The sequence below is a fragment of the Sardina pilchardus genome, chromosome 20, assembly GCF_963854185.1.
Source record: "Sardina pilchardus chromosome 20, fSarPil1.1, whole genome shotgun sequence".
In the NCBI taxonomy this organism is placed as follows: Eukaryota; Metazoa; Chordata; class Actinopteri; order Clupeiformes; family Clupeidae; genus Sardina; species Sardina pilchardus.
The window spans coordinates 28783543-28805864 of NC_085013.1; the positions used below are offsets into that span (position 1 = coordinate 28783543).

Here is a 22322-nt window from a genome sequence, read left to right on the forward strand (position 1 = left end):
CAAACAAACCACGCGTGGATGTGCGTGATCATGGTGTGTGTGTGTGTGTGTGTGTGTGTGTGTGTGTGTGTGTGTGTGTGTAAAACTCACATTCCAATCGATGGTGGAAAAGAAATTGTGCCGCTTGAGCTCCTCTGCACCATCAGCCCCAGATGCTGTAGAGGGAGAGAGACACACACACACACACACACACACACACACACACACACACACACACACACACACACACACACACACACACACACACACACACACACACACACACACACACACACACACACACACACACACACACACGTACACACACACACGTACACACACACACACGTAAGTATCTATTTAAGAGGGAGAGAGAAATGAATGAATACGTCTTCATGTCTTCTTCTATGGTAAACAAGCATGCATGTCTGTGTGTGTGCGTGTGTGCGTGTGTGTGTGTGTGTGTGTGTGTGTGTGTGTGTGTTGCTCACCCAGTCTGTTTGCTGGGTTCCTCTTGAACAGAGCCCTCAGGAGACTCTGGGCCTCAGCACTCAGAAACTGAGGCATCCCCAACCTAGCCCTGCAGAGAGAGAGAGAGAGAGAGAGAGAGAGAGAGAGAGAGAGAGAGAGAGAGAGAGAGAGAGAGAGAGGAGAGAGAGAGAGAGAGAGAGAGAGAGAGAGAGGGAGAGATGTAAAATAGAGGGAATAAGAAATAGAGGGAGAGAGAGACAGATAGATAGAGAGAGAGAGAAAGGAAGGAAGGAAGGAAGGAAGGAGAGAGAGAGAAAGAAAGAATTAACGAGTGGGAGGAAGGGATGAGGTAAAATAGAGGGGATAAGAAACAACGAGATATGTGTCAGTGAGGAAAAGAGAAGGAGAGAGAGAGAAAGAGGGATATGGCGAAGACAGAAACGACAAGCACAAATAAAGTGAAGAGAGAGAGAAGAGAGAGAAGGGAGAAGAGAAGAAGAGAGAGAGAAAGAGCACATCAGAGCATATTCTAGTCTCTCCAGATGTGTCCCTGTTGGGTACAGTACAGTGTGTGGTTCTAGTCTCTCTAAATGTGTCCCAGTTGGGTACAGTACAGTGTGTGGTTCTAGTCTCTCCAGATGTGTCCCTGTTGGGTACAGTACAGTGTGTGGTTCTAGTCTCTCCAGATGTGTCCCTGTTGGGTACAGTACAGTGTGTGGTTCTAGTCTCTCCAGATGTGTCCCTGTTGGGTACAGTACAGTGTGTGGTTCTAGTCTCTCCAGATGTGTCCCTGTTGGGTACAGTACAGTGTGTGGTTCTAGTCTCTCCAGACGTGTCCCTGTTGGGTACAGTACAGTGTGTGGTTCTAGTCTCTCCAGATGTGTCCCTGTTGGGTACAGTACAGTGTGTGGTTCTAGTCTCTCCAGATGTGTCCCTGTTGGGTACAGTACAGTGTGTGGTTCTAGTCTCTCTAAATGTGTCCCAGTTGGGTACAGTACAGTGTGTGGTTCTAGTCTCTCTAAATGTGTCCCTGTTGGGTACAGTACAGTGTACAGTGTGTGGTTTGAGCTCTGCTCTCTGTTTAGTAAAAGGTGTCCGCTGGATCTGAATCTGAGAGGTGAAAAAAGAGACACTACGGAAGAAAGGAAGATGAGCAGAACTCAGTTCTCCTTTTCTCAAAGGTTGACTCCGTTCTTTTCTTCTAACATCATACCTTTCCCCTGCACGTCTCACCCAAACCTCTCCATAAAAGGTGCTTGATTTGTGTCAGAATCACCATGGAAACAGCATTTCTGTTGCCGGTTTCCTAGAATGACCCGAGTAGAGTGTGGTGCCCTGTACTGACAGCTAGATGGCGCTCCAGCACCGCTTACTTGAGGATCAGGTTCATGGTCTCCTTGCGATCCTTCCCCTGGAATGGCAGCGACCCCGTCAGCATCTCAAACTGCCAGGGACAGAAAAACACTCCATGAGTGGCCTTCAGATGCAGACTAACCTCTCAGACTCCCAGTCGCCTCCACACACACACACACACACACACTTCAGACTTCGCACTCAACATGACCCACACAGCTCAGAGAGACCCACACACACACACACACACACACACTATGGTCTGTTCAGCCACAGACAAGTGAAGTGGAAACCCCAAGGTCCAGATGGTGCCCCTGACAAGTGAACACCAATATCTAGTGGTCCAGATGGCGATCCTATAGCCAGTTAAGGGAGGCGAGTGCTGTGGCTTTGTCAAACGGAAACTTGCTCACTAATGCACCAGCATGCCGTGTTCAAATGAATATTCTTTACTCAATAAATATGCCTCCATCATTACCTTAGTAGATAACAAGGGTTGCTTGAGGACACGCATGTAACAATTATTTGTTCTTTTCCATGGCTGTGGGTCACAGAGAGCTGCGAGAGCACTCACCATCAGTACCCCGTACGACCACCAGTCGGCGCTGTGGTTGTGCCCTTGCCTGTTCACCACCTCGGGAGCCATATATTCCACAGTACCACAGAAGGAGAAGGCCTTCTTCTGGTGGTCAATGGCCTCCTTACATAGTCCAAAATCTGCAGCCAAAAGGAGAGGGAGAGAGAGGGAGAGAGGGGGAGAGAGGGGGAGAGGGGGAAGAGAGAGGTAGAGAGGAGGAGGGAGAGAGAGGGAGAGAGAGAGAGAGGGGGGGGGTTGGCGAGAGGGAGGAAGGAAGAAACACTCAGATCTTTTGAGATGCAATAACACATGTCAAGCAACACTGCTATAACAGATTCATTCTCTCTTTTAGATGGGCCAGTATTTCAGATTTGATAGTGCAGAATATGTGTAATACTGTCACATATAGTACTGAATATGTGCAATACTGTTACATATAGTACTGAATATGTGCAATACTGTCACATATAGTGCTGAATATGTGCAATACTGTCACATATAGTACTGAATATGTGCAATACTGTCACATATAGTACTGAATATGTGCAATACTGTCACATATAGTACTGAATATGTGCAATACTGTCACATATAGTACTGAACATGTGCAATACTGTCACATATAGTACTGAATATGTGCAATACTGTCAAACCGCCTCTCTTGACTGGGTGCCAGGTGTGCTATTGTAGTCTACTGTTTACTTTGGTGATCATGAACACATACGTGCTGTCTTATGAACACACACGTTCTGTCTTATAAACACACACTTTGGTGATCAGTAGCACACATGCTATGTCCTCAGAAAGCCTCTGTGCTCAACAGTGCAGGCTGGCGGTCTCCTGAAGGCCATGGCGTTCATTAGGAGCACGAGCAGGTAAAGTCTCGTTAGGGGCCGAGCAGGTGAAGTCTCGTTAGGAGCCGAGCAGGTAAAGTCTCGTTAGGAGCCGAGCAGGTAAAGTCTCGTTAGGAGCCGAGCAGGTAAAGTCTTGTTAGGAGCCGAGCAGGTAAAGTCTCGTTAGAGAACGAGCAGGTAAAGTCTCGTTAGGAGCCGCGCAGGTAAAGTCTCGTTAGGAGCCGAGCAGGTAAAGTCTCGTTAGGAGCCGCGCAGGTAAAGTCTCGTTAGGAGCCGAGCAGGTAAAGTCTCGTTAGGAGCCGCGCAGGTAAAGTCTCGTTAGAGAACGAGCAGGTGAAGTCTCGTTAGGAGCCGAGCAGGTAAAGTCTCGTTAGAGAACGAGCAGGTAAGGTCACCTTTAATGCCAACGGCATGGCAGCGGCGGGCACCAGGTGCTCAGGTGGTGGAGCCGTGATAAGAATAATTAACCTGAGCCCATTGGCTGGCTGTGCCTGCACGGCTATCGGTCCAGGTGGCTGGACGCTGATAAGGCCGACAGCAGCAGTCAGTGGCAGTAGTCATTCCTCACTAGGTGTGTGTGTGTGTGTGTGTGTGTGTGTGTGTGTGTGTGTGTGTGTGTGTGTGTGTAGATGTGTGTAGTTGTGGTCAGCAGTGGTCAGTGGCAGTAGTCATTCCTCACTAGGTGTGTGTGTGTGTGTGTGTGTGTGTGTGTGTGTGTGTGTGTAGTTGTGGTCAGCAGTGGTCAGTGGCAGTAGTCATTCCTCACCAACTGACATGAACAACCTTATTGTCCAAGCAAGGACGAAACACTTGCATAGTATATGCAGAGACAGAGCAGTGCGTGTGTGTGTGTGTGTGTGTGTGTGTGTGTGTGTGTGTAGATGTGTGAAAATGTAGATCTGTGTAGGTGTGTGTAGGTGTGTGTGTTGTTACCTGTAAGCTTTATGTGTCCCTCTTCGTCCAGCAGAATGCTGAAAGAGATCAGAGCACTCAGTGAATATTTTAGTCAACATCAAAGAAAGTGAACAGGGGGCAGCAGCAAAATGCACACACACACACACACACACACACACACACACACACACACACACACACACACACACAGTAAAGAATGGTCAGCCAGCTCAGCTCAGATGAGCACTTTGTTCTTCTCCTTTTAATTGAGTTTAATTGAGCATCAGCGCTATTGAGAGCTCTCTCTCTTTGATTAGGCCTCTCCGTCTCTCTCTCTCTCTCTCTCTCTGATTAGGCCTCTCCCTCCCTCTCATTCCCACTAAGAGCTCGTGGCACAAGAGAAGACACAAGATGAGAGCACAAAGAACATGTGGAAACACAAAACAAGCTTTCAACGGGTAACCTTTTTACATCCGCATCTTCAGCTGGCCCCGACTACTTACCACATGCTGTACAATATGTGGTAAACAGAATTAAATTCATCCTTCATTATGCTACATTCACAACCCCACTACAATAGTCCTTCAACAGAGAGAGAGAGAGAGAGAGAGAGAGGGAGAGAGGGAGATGGAGAGAGAGGGAGAGAGATGTGTTCTATTATGAACAGCTGTGAATGCAGAGGTGGTTTGTAAACATGAAGATGTTTTATTAAATGAATGAGCTCCAGGAAACACAAGCTTCAGATAGACACTGTTGTGCAACAGAGGACAGGACAATGGCTGCAGGCACAGCACAGCACAGCACAGCACAGCACAGCACAGCACAGCACAGCACAGCACAGCACAGCACAGCACAGCACAGCACAGCACAGCACAGCACCCAGGTGTTGAGAAGTCAGTGCTGAAGTTCACAGGTGTGGAGAGGGCAGTGCTGAAGTGGTGGTGGCCATCTCTGGCATCTCCACTGATTTCAGCCATAACACACAGGACTTAACGCTACTTTACATATAGTGGGAAAGGGAAATGGTTTATGTATGGTGTGCCAAGACAGAGAGGATGTTGATCGTGTGCTTCTTACTTGTGAGAGGTATACTGATAACAGAGTGAGAGTTAGCCTCTTAGCACACCTAGAGGGATAGCCTCTTAGCTAACACTCTCATGCCATAGACCTCTAAAGTGCTCCTATAAAAAGGAACCAAAACGGCCATCTTTGCCATATAGAGGGCAAAGATGGCAGCGATAATTCCAAATCCCCATGTGATTTTCCCATACAAAAAAATCTCAAGAAACCGGATCTCCTTATTTGGGCGAAGATGTTAGTTTTTTTTGTAGGTGAGCTTCAGAAGCCTATGCCTATGGCTCCTGTCCTATGGATAAGGACATGAGGGCCGAACATGGCCGCAGGTCTCCCACTTACTTCTCAGGTTTCAGGTCTCTGTAGATGATGCCCAGGCCATGAAGGTGGTCCAACCCCAAGGCAAGCTCTGCCAGGTAGAACTTAACGTCCTCTTCGGTGAACATGACCTGGAAATAAACACACACACACACACACACACACACACACACACACACACACTTTAATCATATCTTAAGACCTAATCGACAAAAACAGTGACCTACAACTTACAACCCCAAGGTCTAATTTGGAGACCGAGTTATACTGAAGTGTACCATTTATACAGATGGTATACCTCACCTCCTAATAGCCATGAAGTATGAGGTGTTTTATAGATGATATGAGTATGTGTATTTCTATTATGCAACGCACTTGGAGGTGCAGTGGCCAGTCACTTTACCTCCTTCGAGAGACGTGTGAATAAATCTCCTCCTCTGAGGAAGTCCAGAATGAGATAGAGCTTTCCTTCTGTCTGAAAGGCTGCACAATCACACACACACACACACACACACACACACACACACACACACACACACACACAGGGAGAGAGTTATTAAGTTATCTGAAATGTACATGCCAGACAGCCCTGCCTCATACCAAACGTGAACTAAAGCAGTGTTTGGCTCTGTACTGGTTCAGTGGGGTGCGTTTGTACAAGTGGTGCGGCCCACCGGGGCACTATACTCACCATAGTGGAGCTTCACCACAAAAGGGTGGTTGACGTCCGCCAGAATGTCCCTCTCCATTTTAGTTCGGACTCGGTCTCTCACTGTGAACCATCACACACACACAGACACACACACACACACCCTTAGTCAAATGATGAAATGCTATATAATCTATTTGCATTTAAACTTTTAATCACAATACGTTGCCATGTTCCCCACAATATCCATTAGCATTGAGTAGAACAATGTGAGCTGTATCGTCTCCAACCTGATGCATACACCGCACAGCAGTGACACAAGTATCCACATCAAATGTTAAGAACCTGGTGTGTGTAGCCTCTCTAAAGACTGAGTAAGGAGTATTATTGCTAACATTCTCTAGAGAGTGTTAGCAAAAAGACTCTACTCAGTCTTTGGAGAGGAATTTAGCATAGATGCTCTACTCAGTCTTTAGAGAGAGTTAGCATAAAGACTACTCAGTCTTTAGAGAGAGTTAGCATAGAGTTAGCATAAAGACTCTACCCTACTCAGTTTTTAAAGAGAGTTAGCATAAAGCACTCAGTCTTTAGAGAAGGAAGTCAGTATAAAGCATCTCTACTCAGCCTTTAGAGAGGAAGTTAGCATAAAACCTGTTGAGTCTAGAGCCTCTCTACTCAGTCTTTAGAGAGAGTTAGCATAAAGACTACTCAGTCTTTAGAGAGAGTTAGCATAGAGTTTGCATAAAGACTACTCAGTCTTTAGAGAGAGTTAGCATAAAGACTCTACCCTACTCAGTTTTTAGAGAGAGTTAGCATAAAGCACTCAGTCTTTAGAGAAGGAAGTCAGTATAAAGCATCTCTACTCAGCCTTTAGAGAGGAAGTTAGCATAAAACCTGTTGAGTCTAGAGCCTCTCAACTCTGTCTTTCGAGAGTTAGCATAAAGACTCTCTATTCAGTCTTTAGAGAGAGTTAGTATAAAGACTCTCTATTCAGTCTTTAGAGAGGATAGTCAGTATAAAGTGCTCCACACTATGATTCATCAATAAATTGATCCATCAATAACCAGACGCTACTCTCCCGCTGGCACACACACATAATGACCAGACGCTAGGCTACACTCTCCCACACACACACACACACACACAATGGACACGCCATTAACAGACTTGTTGATGTCTGCACTCCATTATTCAGCAGCTGAGCGCGCTTCTTTTTACACTAACGGAGTGGATTTGGCATCAAAGGAACCAGACAGCACTCACACACACACTCTGGTCCATTTAGATATGTTAAGCCAATCACAAAACGATACAGGGGATTATTTTGATTCCATTTTGTTTCACGGGGGAACGTGGTGGGGTGTGTGTGTGTGTGTTGGGGGGAGGGGGGGGGTGTTAGCGGGTGTGTTTTATCCCTATACACATTCAGCAAGCAACAATCTGTGTGTTTATGCTCAACACTGTAGAGTCTGCAGCCCTGAGCATCCTCTCAGACACAGTGTCTTTCAGGGGCGGCGAGGTCACACTGTTTGTGGAATTCAAAGCGCTGACAAGCATCACAGTGCTGCTGACACACACTTCAAAGAAGAACACACATTACGGGGATCTCCAGAACAGTGCTTCTGCACCAAACCGTGACTCCACATGGGCTTTATATCTGTGTGTGTGTGTGTGTGTGTTGTTAGGAAGTAGTCTAGAGCTGTAGCTTAGACACTACACGATACATTTACACATCCCATGTGCCAGGGGGCAGTGTGTTGGCATGCACCTTTGTTGATGCACCTGTGAGCTGATAACCGGATGCATGGACGCTTGCTCTCTCTCTGACAACACCGACGTAACCCGACGCGAGAGGACGCATGTGGGCCTCTGTTTGCTGAAGCGCGAGTTTCGAAGTGGCCTACGACCATCCTCGGCCTGAGGCTGTTTTTACAGCTTTTCCTGTGAACTTCTAACTATAGAGATATCGCTTGTGCTGGTCGCCATCGGGCTAAGACAGGGCTGGCCCAACAGGTAAGCCTCACGCTGTTTCTCCCTGGCTGCATACACCACTAGTTTCAAACATTCATCATTTCCACGTCAATGCAGTACACGTAGCTTATCCAAGTTATCCCTAGACCGAGTTGTTATCGTGTATTATGTTGTGTAGTGGCGTGTTTGGATTTCCGGGTTCGTTGGGGCAGCTTTTGTAGGGGCTACGGGAGCTGTCTTAACATTGTGGGGGCTCTTTGCGGGAGCGTAGGTTTTGTTGTCGACTTGGTCGAATAACAAAAACTGCGGTTATTGTTGTAGTGGTGTTGAGTTTGTGGACGGTGGTTTGCGTTTGTGTTTGTTGTCAGTAGCAGAGTTATCTGAGTGCGCCTAGCTTGCTGTAGGCTAATTGTTTACGCGGTTGAGATTTGTTTGTCGGCTGGTTTGTGCTCGCGTTGTGTCGAGTAACAGCTGGGTGTTTTGGTCACAACCGGCTGGTGGTAGCGACCATTTCTATTGAGTAGCTAGCTAGTCGTTAAGTGGTTTTGTAGCCGTTTTACTGGCGTATTTATGATAACATTGATGTGTACGCCTGTGGGCGTGAATAGTATTGTGAACAGTTAGCATTTGGCTGTGTTTATGCCGGTGTACCAAGCGGTGTGTCGCTTGTGGTGCAGTGGTTTGTGTGTAGTGTGTGAGCGCGAGAGCATTTGGTTTGTGTCTGAACTGATGGCTGCGCTCTACACCTGTTAGTAGCAGTCTTGGGTAGTAAGACGGGCTATTCGTATTACAGCTTTTGTTACTGTTTGTGTATATTCTCTGCGTTTCAGTATATTCTCGTGTAAAATGCCTGATTTTGATGTAGAAGAGTTCGTGGCTGAAGACGTCACTCGGGCACGTCTAGTTCGGCTCAGAAAGCCAAATCTTCTCAAGTTGGCAGACTTTTGGGAAATAGAGGTTCCTGATAATGCCAAGAAAATTGCACTAGTTAATTTGTTGTTGCCAAGTCTGGGCGTAGCTGATTTAGAGGCCGAAACGGCAAAACGAGAACAAGTGAAGGAACGTGATTTAGTAAGAAAAGCAAAAGAATTGGAAATGCTCAAGCAGGATAAAGAGGCAGCAATGGAGTTAGCGAGAATTGAGTTGGAAAAAGAGAAACTAAAACAGCAAGACAATCAACGGCAGCGGAATCATGAAGGGAGGTTTCAGATAAATAAATGCTTTGCGTTAATGCCGAAGTTCTGCAATGAGCAGGCAGATGTGTTTTTTGATGCTTTTGAGCGTGTAGCCACCGAAAGAGATTGGCCTAAAGAAGAGTGGGTCGCGTTAGTTAGACGGGAATTTACGGGCAAGGCCCAAGAGGCTTATATTGCACTTGGTGCGGTAGATGCAACAGAGTATGATATTGTGAAAAAGGCTGTCTTGAGAGCTTTTGAGCTGGTGCCAGAAGCCTATAGACAGCAGTTCCGCACAGATAAGTCGAAACCTAGGCAAACTTATAGCGATCTGGCCCGTCAGCAAGAGTTACTCTTTGACAAATGGCTCCGTGCCAGTGAAGTATATACTTTTGAAGAGTTAAGACAACTAATGATGTTAGAGCAGTTTAAAGCTAGTGTTCCACGCCATCTCGAAGTGCACCTTAATGACCAACTGGTGCGGACTGTAGCCAAGGCGGCGGAACTGGCTGATAATTATGTCTTGGTGCACAGAGGAGGGTGGCAAGAAAAGTCACGCTCCAATCCTCCCAGTCAGGTTGAGGAGAAACCAGGGCTAAATAAGTGCGCCACTGATGTTGGTCCCTTCAGAGGCCAGCCTAGGGCTGGACAGGTACGAAGGTATCAGCGTTTAGAGGACATTAAGTGCCATTTTTGCCATAAGTTTGGCCACATAAAGTCACGGTGCCCTGATTTGCAGAGGAGGGGGTGGTCTGAAAACAGGGACCCCAAAACAGTTGGTTTGGTCCTACCTGTTGAGAAGCAGAGTTTATTGGATGTTGCTGACAGGGAGACCGTGCCTGCTAAAATGGATCCTCTCTTTAAAGGTTTTGTCTCTGAAGGTTTTGTGTCTGTGGCTGAGGGGGAGCCAGAGATGCCTGTAAGCGTATTGAGGGACACTGGGGCAGCCCAATCGCTTCTGCTCACTGGGGTGCTAGATCTGCCAGAGAGTACTTCCCTTGAGACTTCTGTGTTAGTAGAAGGTGTAGGTGGGAAATATGGAGCGGTGCCGCTTCACAAAGTGTTTCTGAAGTCTAATTTGGTCACTGGCCTGGTCACGGTTGGGGTGATGCCTGCGTTGCCTGTTAAGGGGATTAGTCTCTTATTGGGGAATGATATTGCGGGGAGTCGAGTGGCTCCAGTAGTCTGTTCTGAGCCCTGTGATAGTCCTGAGCTTGAAGCACTTGAGGCTCAGTTCCCTAACATTTTCCCTGCCTGTGCAGTGACCCGTTCTATGTTGAGCAAAACAAACAAGTCAGCTGATGTTGAGGAAACTCCTTTGACGTCTGCTGGGGATGTGCCATTGAGCTGTGAGTTCAGCCCTGCTGCTCTTATAGATGCCCAGCAGAAAGATGGTGAGCTGTTGAGTCTCAGAGAGACTGCTGCAGACTTTGAGGAGAGTAGGAGAATGGCAGAGGGATATTTCCTTCAAAATGGGGTGCTTATGCGGAAGTGGAGGCCACCTGAGCGACCTGCCACTGAAGACTGGGCTGTGGTTGAGCAAGTAGTGCTCCCCCCTTGTTTTCGTGGTGAAGTGTTGCGTCTGGGGCATGAGGCTGTCATGTCTGGACACCTAGGAGTCCGTAAGACTCATGCAAAGGTCCTGAAACATTTTTATTGGCCAGGATTACATAAAGATGTGGTGAAGTTTGTTCGTTCCTGTCACACCTGTCAGGTGGCTGGTAAGCCAGGTCAGAGAATTCCTGTTGCTCCTCTCCACCCTCCACCTATTGTAGCGGAACCGTTTTCACGTGTACAGATTGATTGTGTGGGTCCATTGCCTAAGACTAAGAGGGGGAATGAGTATCTCCTCACCATCATGGACATGACCACACGGTTTCCAGAGGCGGTGCCTTTGCGTAATATTAAAACACGTCCAGTTGTGAATGCGTTGCTGCAGTTCTTTTCACGTTTTGGTTTACCGAGTGAGGTTCAGTCAGATCGTGGCACAAATTTTACCTCGGGTGTTTTTCAGCAAGCCATGGTGGAGCTGGGGATAGCCCAGATTGTGTCCTCAGCCTACCATCCTCAGTCACAGGGGGCTATCGAACGCTGTCATCAGACCCTGAAGTCGATGATGCGGGCGTATTGTGTCCAGTTCCCAGGTGACTGGGATGATGCCATAGGTTTTCTTCTCTTTGCTTTGCGCGACTCTGTCAATGACTCCACCGGCTTTACTCCTTTTGAATTAGTTTACGGCCATGAAGTTCGTGGTCCGTTGAAGTTGGTAAAAGAACAGTTTTTACACTCATGTGAACAGGGTAGTTTGCTGCAATATGTGTCGTGTTTTAAAGAACGCCTGGCTGCAGCCTGTGAGGTGGCACGGGGAAACTTGGAAGCTTCTCGTGATCGCATGAAAACATATCACGATCGAAAGGCCGTGGTGCGGTCGTTTGCAGTGGGAGATCAGGTTCTGGTCCTCAAGCCCATGAGGGGAGGGTCTTTGAGTGCGGCATTTGTGGGTCCTTATAGTGTCCTCAAGAAAGTCAGTGACCGTAACTATGTGATTAGTACTCCGGACGGCCGTCGGAAGACCAGGCTTTGTCACATCAATCTCTTAAAGCCATATTGTGGCCGTTCGGTCCCAGTGCTATTTGCTTGTGCGTCATCTGAACCTGACGGTGAGGGGGACATGCCAGCTGTGGAGCCTGTGTCTGCACATCTGTGTAATGTGGAAGCCCTTGCAAGGCTTGAGGAGAATCTTGTCTATTTGTCTCCTGAGGAAAGGAAGGATGTGTGCGATCTGTTCAATGATTTTTCTCTGGTTTTTAGAGATCGTCCAGGTCTCACCAACTTGGTGTCTCATGATGTTGATGTTGGCGGTGCAGACCCTATAAAGCAACACCCCTATAGGCTGTCTCCTGCTAAGCTATCTAGTGTGAGGGAAGAATTGGCATACATGCAAGGTATTGGTGCTGTGGAACCAGGGCAAAGTGACTGGAGTTCCCCAGTTGTGCTGGTCCCAAAGCCTGATCAGTCCTTGAGGTTGTGTATCGATTATCGCAAAGTCAACCAAGTCACGCGGACAGATGCATTTCCTATTCCGCGCTTGGAAGATTGCATTGACCGTATAGGCCAAGCTAAGTTCGTGTCCAAACTGGATTTGCTGAAAGGGTATTGGCAAGTGCCATTGTCTGCCCGGGCTCGTGACATCTCAGCTTTTGCAACCCCAGAGGGTTTGTATGTGTGTAATGTCCTCCCTTTTGGAATGAAAAACGCTCCAGCCTCGTTCCAAAGGTTGATGGGTAGAGTAACATCTGGCCTTAGTAACGTTGTGGTGTACATTGATGATGTGGTGGTACATAGTGAGACATGGCTTGACCATTTAGAACATCTGCATCAGCTCCTGCTACGCTTGAAGGAGGCCGGGTTAGTAGCTAACCTCTCAAAGTGTGAGATTGGGAAAGGGCAAGTTACGTACCTTGGTCACGTAGTGGGAAGGGGGAAAGTGTTGCCTAGGGAGGCTAAAGTCAAGGCCATCCTGGATCTGCCTGTTCCGACGTCCCGGCGTGAGATCATGCAGGTTTTGGGGATGTGTGGGTTTTATCGTCGTTTTGTACCCAATTTTGCCACTGTTGCAGAACCGTTGACAAACCTTCTCAGAAAGGGGGTGAAGTTTCTGTGGTCCGGTGTGGCTGAGAGAGCATTTAACCAGATCAAGGCCATCCTGGCTTGTGAACCTGTATTAGTCGCGCCAGATTTCGGGGCACCGTTTAAGCTGGCAGTGGATGCCTGTGATGTTGGCATCGGGGCGGTGCTGCTGCAAGCCGATGCAGCTGGGTTAGACAAGCCTGTAGCATACTTTTCCAGAAAGCTGAATAAACATCAGAAAGCATATTCGACTATCGAGAAGGAGGCGCTGGCGTTAGTGTTAGCCGTCCAGCATTTTGAAATATACTTGTCTAGTTCCAGTGGGGATGTGGTGATCTACACAGACCATAACCCACTTACCTTTCTGGCCAAATTCAAAACTGCCAACCAGAGAGTGTTCCGTTGGAGTCTGGTGCTCCAACCGTATAGCCTGGTGGTAAAACATGTTGCTGGCCGGTGCAATGTGGTGGCGGATGCATTGTCGAGATTGCATCCAAAAGATGACACCTGAGCATGAGTGGGGGAAATCTGGTACATAGTTTTGGTTTGTTGCCTTTTTGACTGTCCAACAGAGCTGTTGGCATGGAATCAGTGATTTTAGAGAAAAAATGAAATGAAAAAAAAAACACAAAATTTGAGAAATTTTATTGGAAAAAAAATAGAATTATGGAAGGTGAAGGGCGTAGCCTGCATGGTGACGGTGTGTGTTTTTTTTTTTTGTTTTAAGGGGGGAGGGATGTTAGGAAGTAGTCTAGAGCTGTAGCTTAGACACTACACGATACATTTACACATCCCATGTGCCAGGGGGCAGTGTGTTGGCATGCACCTTTGTTGATGCACCTGTGAGCTGATAACCGGATGCATGGACGCTTGCTCTCTCTCTGACAACACCGACGTAACCCGACGCGAGAGGACGCATGTGGGCCTCTGTTTGCTGAAGCGCGAGTTTCGAAGTGGCCTACGACCATCCTCGGCCTGAGGCTGTTTTTACAGCTTTTCCTGTGAACTTCTAACTATAGAGATATCGCTTGTGCTGGTCGCCATCGGGCTAAGACAGGGCTGGCCCAACAGGTAAGCCTCACGCTGTTTCTCCCTGGCTGCATACACCACTAGTTTCAAACATTCATCATTTCCACGTCAATGCAGTACACGTAGCTTATCCAAGTTATCCCTAGACCGAGTTGTTATCGTGTATTATGTTGTGTAGTGGCGTGTTTGGATTTCCGGGTTCGTTGGGGCAGCTTTTGTAGGGGCTACGGGATCTGTCCTAACAGTGTGTGTGTGTGTGTGTGTGTGATAGGATCAGCTTATAGATATATAAGTGTGTGTGTGTGTGTGTGTGTGTGTGTGATAGGATCAGCTTATAGATATATAAGTGTATGTGTGTGTGTGTGTGTGTGTGTGTGTGTGTGTGTGTGTGTGTGTGTGTGTGTGTGATAGGATCAGCTTATAGATATATAAGTGTGTGTGTGTGTGTGTGTGTGTGTGTGTGTGGTGTGATAGGATCTACGTGAGTGTGAATGTTGCAGAGGGCCTCTCATGCTGACCTCCTGGGCACCTTGTTCCCCGCGCTGTGCCCCGCCTTCACAGAACACCGAGAACCGTAAAAACAGCTTGTTCCCCGCGCTGTGCACTGCCTTCACAGAACACCGAGAACCGTAAAAACAGCTTGTTCCCCGCGCTGTGCACTGCCTTCACAGAACACCGAGAACCGTAAAAACAGCTTGTTCCCCGCGCTGTGCTCCGCCTTTGCAGAACGAGAACCTCCCGCGCTGTGCACCGCCTTAGAACACTGAGAACTGCCCGCGCTGTGCACCGCCTTAGAACACTGAGAACCGTGCAAACACCTTGTTCCCCGCGCTGTGCCCCACCTTCACAGAACACTGAGAACCGTACAAAACCACACGACCAGGCAGCCACCACCACCTCCGCCGCTGCTGCTGTTGTTGTTGTTGTTGTTATTTTGTTATTTGGTTCGGGGAGGAGCCGAGCAGAGAGGCACAAACACAGGAAGGGGCTGTGGCCGCACCCGCCAAAGCCGTTGCCACGGTTTTCAGCTCAGTGATCGTAAACAACTTCTGGGGCATGTTGGGTTAGAGGAACAGCCAATCAGAAAACAGGGTGTCCATGAACGGCTGCTGACAGCACACGGGACCAATAAGGGGAGTCCAAGCAGGGTTGTTTGCATTTGAATACAGGAAGTGTGTGGTGGGTGTGATGAGAAAAATAGTCAGGAGGAAGTGTAAGTGTGTGTGTGTGTGTGTGTGTGTGTGTGTGTGTGTGTGTGTGTGTCAGGTGCTGGGGTAAAGGGGGATCAGAGAGGAAGTGAGAGAAAACAAAAGAGTGAAAGAGAGAATGAGAGAAAGAGAGAAAGAGAGAGAGTGAGAGGGAGAGCGAAAGAGAGCGAAAGAGAGAGATAGATAGAGATAGAGAGCGATTGAGAGAGAGAGATAGAGAGATGGAGATAGAGATAGAGAGAGCAAGCGATTGAGAGATAGAGATAGAGATAGAGAGAGAGCGAGCAATTGAGTGATTACCCTTGAGTGTGGCCTTCTTGAGCACCTTCATGGCGTACAGCTGGTTGTTGTCAGGTGGGGTCACCTTGCGCACGAGGAACACCTGCAGGAGATGAAGCACACACACACACACACACACACACACACACACGAGGTCAGAGCTGGAGGGGAAAGGTTAAAGGTCATGGAGCTCACTGAAGGTCTCAGGCACACTCCCCATTCTGTAAGAGACAGAGCAGCTATTATACATGATGAATACCGTATATAACAATATAGTTCCTTTAAGCTCACAGGACTTCAGACCTTAATTGTTTTTTTGTTTTTTTTTGGATAAACGATGAAGTGGCACACTGTTGGAATGGAATGAAACTCTATGAGTGGAGTGGAGTGGAGTGGAGTGTCCACTGATTGGGTGACTGCATGCTGAGAGGCAGCAGTGGACTGCACTCACACTCGCTCATCAGACAGAGCTTCACACACCATTAAATACACAGAAAAACAAAAACAATGAATGGTGTGAGATTAGCATTACAGTCGGAACTCAGAGAAGAGCAAAGGATAGAGTGGAACAGAGAGAGAGAGAGAGAGAGAGAGAGAGAGAGAGAGAGAGTGTGGGGGGGGAAAGATATAATGCAACTGTTGTCACACCATCTAGAATGTTCTCCGCACTAATGAGCAGTGTGAAAGGCGGCAGCAGAGGAGGAGAAGATGATGAACCACACGGTGCCTCCGAGCAGCTCCGTGTCAAACCCAATCCTAGCGTGAAACAGCACAAGCCTTCACGGCCATCAACCAGCGCAGCGCACACACACACACACACACACACAGCACATCTCACAAAACCAGAGCTCACTTTACAGGCACAGCAAGGCCCAGAGCATCTGCACTGGCTGCACAAACAAACAGATTAATGAAATGCTTTAGAAATCTAAATGGCCGATAGTGATTATGGTGCGCCCACGCCACACACACACACACACACACAAACTTAGATTCAGCTGTGTGCGAGACCACAGGAACAGATGCAGAGCTCAAATAGAGCAAATAATGACAGATAAGAGTAAGACACCGCTACCAGGGCCTCACTGCTCTTCCCATCAGTTCACACACTGTGCTCTCAGCGTGTGTGTGTGTGTGTGTGTGTGTGTGTGTGTGCTAAATGAGACCGAAATGAGACGATTACCGAGGTCTCACTGCTCCTCTCACAGTGCTGATCAGTTTACACACTGTACTCTCAGTGTGTGTGTGTGTGTGTGTGTGTGTGTGTGCTAAATGAGACCGAAATGAGACTATTACCGAGGTCTCATTGCTCCTCTCACAGTGCTGATCAGTTCACACACTGTGCTCTCAGTGTGTGTGTGTGTGTGTGCTCTAAGTGAAATGCACAAGTGTTTGCCGGTAAGATTGTAAGGCTGGCCTGCACGGGCGCCCTAATCAGCTTGCCCGTCCCCTACAGCAGTAGGCTGTGCACACACACACACAGAGCTCCACTACAGAGCAGAGGCCGTGTGTACAGAGCCCGTCCCCTATAGCATCCAGGCTGTGTGCTGAGAGCTCCACTATAGAGCAGAGGCTGTGTGTAAAAACAGAACAGCTTCTCTGTAAACATGTCCTGCATGCAGACACAGAGCACTCCACTACACCACGCCGTGTGTACAGAGCCCGTCCCCTATAGCATCCAGGCTGTGCGCACACACACACACACAGCTCCACTACAGAGCAGAGGCCGTGTGTGAAAACAGAACAGCTTCTCTGTAAACATGTCCTGCACACACACACACACACACACATAGCTCCACTACAGAGCAGAGGCTGAGTGCACACACACATAGCTCCACTACAGAGCAGAGGCTGTGTGTGAAAACAGAACAGCTTCTCTGTAAACATGTCCTGCTGTACATGCACAGCCACAGCAGCTTCACTTATGCTCATTTGATGCTGATTTTACCCCCACATCTACAGTGACAGAGAACAGGAGGTTACCTGCTAATCTGGTTATTAGAAAGGTGTACAGTCAATATATTGTATTCCAGAGTAATCTAGTTAACAGAGAGATGTAGAGTTCATATTCCAGAGTAATCTGGTTAACAGAGAGATGTAGAGTTCATATATTCCAGAGTAATCTGGTTAACAGAGAGATGTAGAGTTCATATATTCCAGAGTAATCTGGTTAATAGAGAGATGTACTGTAGAGTTCATATTCCAGAGTAATCTGGTTATTAGAGAGATGTACAGTTCATATATTCCAGAGTAATCTGGTTAACAGAGATGTAGAGTTCATAGTCCAGAGTAATCTGGTTAACAGAGAGATGGTTAATACAGGCTGTAAAGTAAAATGTTCTCATAAAAACTGCCGTCACTGCGACAGGGCTGCCCTTACCTTGCCGAACGAGCCCTGGCCCAGCACCTTGAGCAGCTCAAACTGGGAGGCGTCGGCCTTCTCCGAGCCCTCCTTGACCACGTGAGTGATGTTGATCTCCTTGATGACGTCATCTTCCTGCAAAGGAGAGCAATAAAGCAACGTGTAAGATTAAAAAATAAGAGGATAGAACTAATTCAAATTTGGGACACAGTTAGCGCTTTGTACGTGTGTGTGTGTGTGTGTGTGTGTGTGTGTGTGTGTGTGTCGGAGGGGTATGCATGTGTGCATAGGTGTGTGTGTGCATGCGTGCATATCTCTCTTTCTGTGTGTGTGTGTGTGGGTGTGTGTGTGTGTGTGTGTGTGGTAGCACTCATGCCCGATCCTGGCCTGACCTTCTATCCTGTTTCAGAGATGACCGCAGTCACAGCCGTAAACACAACAAGAGGAGGCGGACGCTACAGAGATGTTCATTAACGTCACAGAGCAACACTGACATGCCACCAGCATCCAATGCTCTCTCTACGGACATACTGTAGGAACCCAGCAGAGGAACTCTACAGGGCCAGTCTTGTTCTTAAACACACACACACACACTTTGTGAGCATGTGTGGGAACAGATGCCGTGTGAACTTCCTCCTGTCATTGAAATTCACATTACCAGAAGTGCAACACCACTATTAAACACACACACACACACACACACACACACACACACACACACACACACACACACACACACACACACACACACACACACACACACACACACACACACACACACACACACACACACACACACACACACACACACACACACACACACACACACACACACACACACACACACACACACACACACACACACACACACACACACACACACACACACAAGAACGTGAATGAATGACAAAGGAAGAGCACACACACACACACACACACACACACACACACACACACACACACACACACACACAAGAATGCGAATGAATGGCAAAGGAAGAGCACACACACACACACACACACACACACACACACACTAACTAACTGTCCAAGAACATCCTATAAAAGGGGAAGAGTGAGGATGAGCTGGTGAGGAGTGGTGTGTGTGTGTGTGTGTGTGTGTGTGTGTGTGTGTGTGTATGAGAGAGAGAGGAAACGCCTGCAGGCTGGAGACGAGAGGAGTCCTTCCTGTGAGAGCCGAGCCCACAGGAGACTGGAGCAGCACCGGGCCGGCACTGGGCCACATGTGAGCCAGAACACACACACACACACACACACAGCTGGCAGAGATCATATCATATGATTGTGGTCAGTGGCAAAAAAGGTGTGTGTGAGAGTGACCAATGTGTGTGTGTCTGGTGCATGTGTGTGAGTGACCAGTGTGTGTGTGTGTGTGTGTGTGTTATGGTGCATGTGTATGTGTGAGTGACCTGTGTGTGTGTGTGTGTGTGTGTGTGTGGGGGGGGGGGGGGGTTGCTTGGGGGGTGCTTGGTTATAAACTGGAGTAAATAAATGCTGTTTGTTGTATTCATAGCCACTATATAAACACACACGACTTAACCAAATGTGCTACTGACCGAAGCAGCACACACACACACACACACACACACACGCAGCACATTCTCAACAGCGTCATCTACAGTAAGTGATCCTGTGGCTGGCACAGAGGTTAATATTTCACTCGCAGACTTCCGCCACTGAAGGAAATACAATTCAGTACACACACACACACACACACACACACACACACACACACACACACACACACACACACACACACACACACACACACACACACACACACACACACACACACGAAAGAGAGAGAAAAGACAGACAGAGAGAGAATATCAGCATTGTTTAGCCTCTAGCTGCTTTGTGACTCCAAAACACTCTCTTACACCCTGATGACCTGCAGCGTGTGTAAGTGTGTGTAAGTGATGAGTGTGTGAGTGATGAGTGTGTAAGTGAGGAGTGTGTGAGTGAGGAGTGTGTGAGTGATGAGTGTGTGAGTGATGAGTGTGTGAGTGATGAGTGTGTAAGTGAGGAGTGTGTGAGTGAGGAGTGTGTGTAAGTGATGAGTGTGTGAGTGAGGAGTGTGTGTGAGTGAGGAGTGTGTGAGTGAGGAGTGTGTGAGAGTGTGTGAGTGAGGAGTGTGTGAGAGTGTGTGTAAGTGATGAGTGTGTGAGTGAGGAGTGTGTGAGTGAGGAGTGCGTAAGTGAGGAGTGTGTAAGTGAGGAGTGTGTAAGTGATGAGTGTGTAAGTGATGAGTGTGTGAGTGAGGAGTGTGTGAGTGTGTGTAAGTGATGAGTGTGTGAGTGAGGAGTGTGTAAGTGAGGAGTGTGTGTAAGTGATGAGTGTGTGAGTGAGGAGTGTGTGAGCGAGGAGTGTGTGAGCGAGGAGTGTGTGAGTGAGGAGGGTGTGTGAGTGAGGAGGGTGTGTGAGTGAGGAGTGTGTGAGTGAGGAGTGAATGAGTGCAGTGTGTGTGAGCGAAGAGTGAATGACCGTAATGTGTGTAAGTGACGAGTGGGTGAGCACAGAGTGTGTGAGAGAAGAGTGTGTGAGCGTAGCGTGTGTGTGAGCGCCCTCCAAAACGGACAAGACGGTCAGATTAATTAACCAAATCTTATTTCACAGCACACACACACACACACACACACACACACTAATGATTCCCTGAGAAATGGATGCCAACATAAAAGCAGGAATTTTATTTGTTACATGAATGGACTGCTACATGCTACATGCTACATGGATGGACTGCTACATGCTACATGGATGGACTGCTACATGCTGCATGCTACATGGATGGACTGCTACATGCTACATGGATGGACCGCTACAAGCTGCATGCTACATGGATGGACTGCTACATGCTACATGGATGGGCTGCTACATGCTACATGAATGGACTGCTACATTGATACATGGATGGACCGCTACATGCTACATGCTACATGGATGGACCGCTACATGCTACATGGATGGACTGCTACATGCTACATGCTACATGGATGGACCTCCCTGATGGCCGTCCTGCTCCACAGAGGTGGGAGGCAGTAGGAGCTTCAGCTGTGACCGTACGAGTGGGGACGAGGAGTTCAAGTGACACACTGTACTCACTCTGTTCTGAATGGCATACAGGGGAAGTCTAGCTCTAAACGGAGACGATAATCATGACATTTCCAGTGAATCTTTCTCACACACACACACACACACACACACACACACACACACACACACACACACACACACACACACACACACACACACACACACACACACACACACACACACACACACACACACACACACACACACACACACACACACACACGGGGGAAATTACTCAAGCATGTATATGACTCAGAATGCATGATTGGCACCCCAGGTGCATGCTCTGACACCCCCCCCCCCCCCCCCCGACATCATCCCCGGTTAGCCCCCATTGTATGTCCCGGAATCGGCCCAATTATGGCCCAGATCCGCTCTCAACCGAACTCATATAGAAACCAACCACCACCACACCGTCACTCAACCCACACACACCCAAAACCCAACTATCTGGAACTCATCCACCACTGCACCACCACTCAACCCACACACAGCCAAAACCCACCCGGGACTTCACTGCCACCCGATGACTGGGCCCCACCACCCATCTGGAGCTCATTCAGGACTACACAGTCATCCCCAAACAGCACCTCTGGGCCAACAACCCATCTGGAGCTCATTCAGGACTACACAGTCATCCCCAAACAGCACCTCTGGGCCAACAACCCTTCCAGAACTCTGTGTTAGAGGATGAAGTTGTAGCTGAATACTCGCAGTCTCCCCCTCTCTATCTGGGCCGAAAACCCATCCAGAACTCAACCAGGACTAAATCTCCACACGCTGGATCTCTCTGGGGAAACCCAACCAGGACTTCATCTGATCTCTGATCCCAAAAGGTGTCTGTGAGCACTGGACTACTGGAGTGAGTTCTGGTTGGGTTTCTGGCCCAGACACACGATGGAGATCTCATCAGACCAGCTGGATCAGTTTACACCTCACACACACACACACACACACGATGGAGCTCTCATCAGACTACCTGGATCAGTTTAGACCTCACACACACACAGACGGTGGAGTTCTCATCAGACCAGCTGGATCAGTTTAGACCACACACACACACACACACACACACGGTGGAGCTCTCATCAGACCAGCACGGCTGCATCAGTTTAGACCTCACACACACACACACACAAACACACACACACACACACACACACACGGTGGAGCTCCTATTAGACCAGCATACTTGCATCAGTTTAGACCTTACACACACACACACACACACACACACACACACAGTCGCAGCTCTTCACTGTGGCCGATTGCTTTCCCAGCAGCAGCTGCTGCCTCTTGGCATCAATAATGAGCCTCTTGTGCAGGGGTAAGGGCTCAGGCTCACACTCAGATCAACAAACCCCGCGGGGCGTCCCTCTGCAGCC

General features: G+C 48.2%; 1 protein-coding gene across 3 annotated transcripts in view; it reads right to left on the reverse strand.

The window, feature by feature from the left end:
- rps6ka1 (ribosomal protein S6 kinase a, polypeptide 1) overlaps nucleotides 1-22322 on the reverse strand; it is a 79528-nt gene that overhangs the window by 10791 nt on the left and 46415 nt on the right. For all 3 annotated transcript variants that reach the window (XM_062522641.1, XM_062522642.1, XM_062522640.1), the window contains 10 exons: nucleotides 17842-17958; nucleotides 15483-15564; nucleotides 6212-6292; nucleotides 5924-6003; nucleotides 5545-5651; nucleotides 4168-4205; nucleotides 2378-2520; nucleotides 1824-1894; nucleotides 471-559; nucleotides 91-155 (listed from right to left, as the gene is read on the reverse strand). In XM_062522641.1, the coding sequence (XP_062378625.1) occupies nucleotides 91-155; nucleotides 471-559; nucleotides 1824-1894; nucleotides 2378-2520; nucleotides 4168-4205; nucleotides 5545-5651; nucleotides 5924-6003; nucleotides 6212-6292; nucleotides 15483-15564; nucleotides 17842-17958 (873 nt within the window). The remainder of the gene's footprint in view (nucleotides 1-90; nucleotides 156-470; nucleotides 560-1823; nucleotides 1895-2377; nucleotides 2521-4167; nucleotides 4206-5544; nucleotides 5652-5923; nucleotides 6004-6211; nucleotides 6293-15482; nucleotides 15565-17841; nucleotides 17959-22322) is intronic.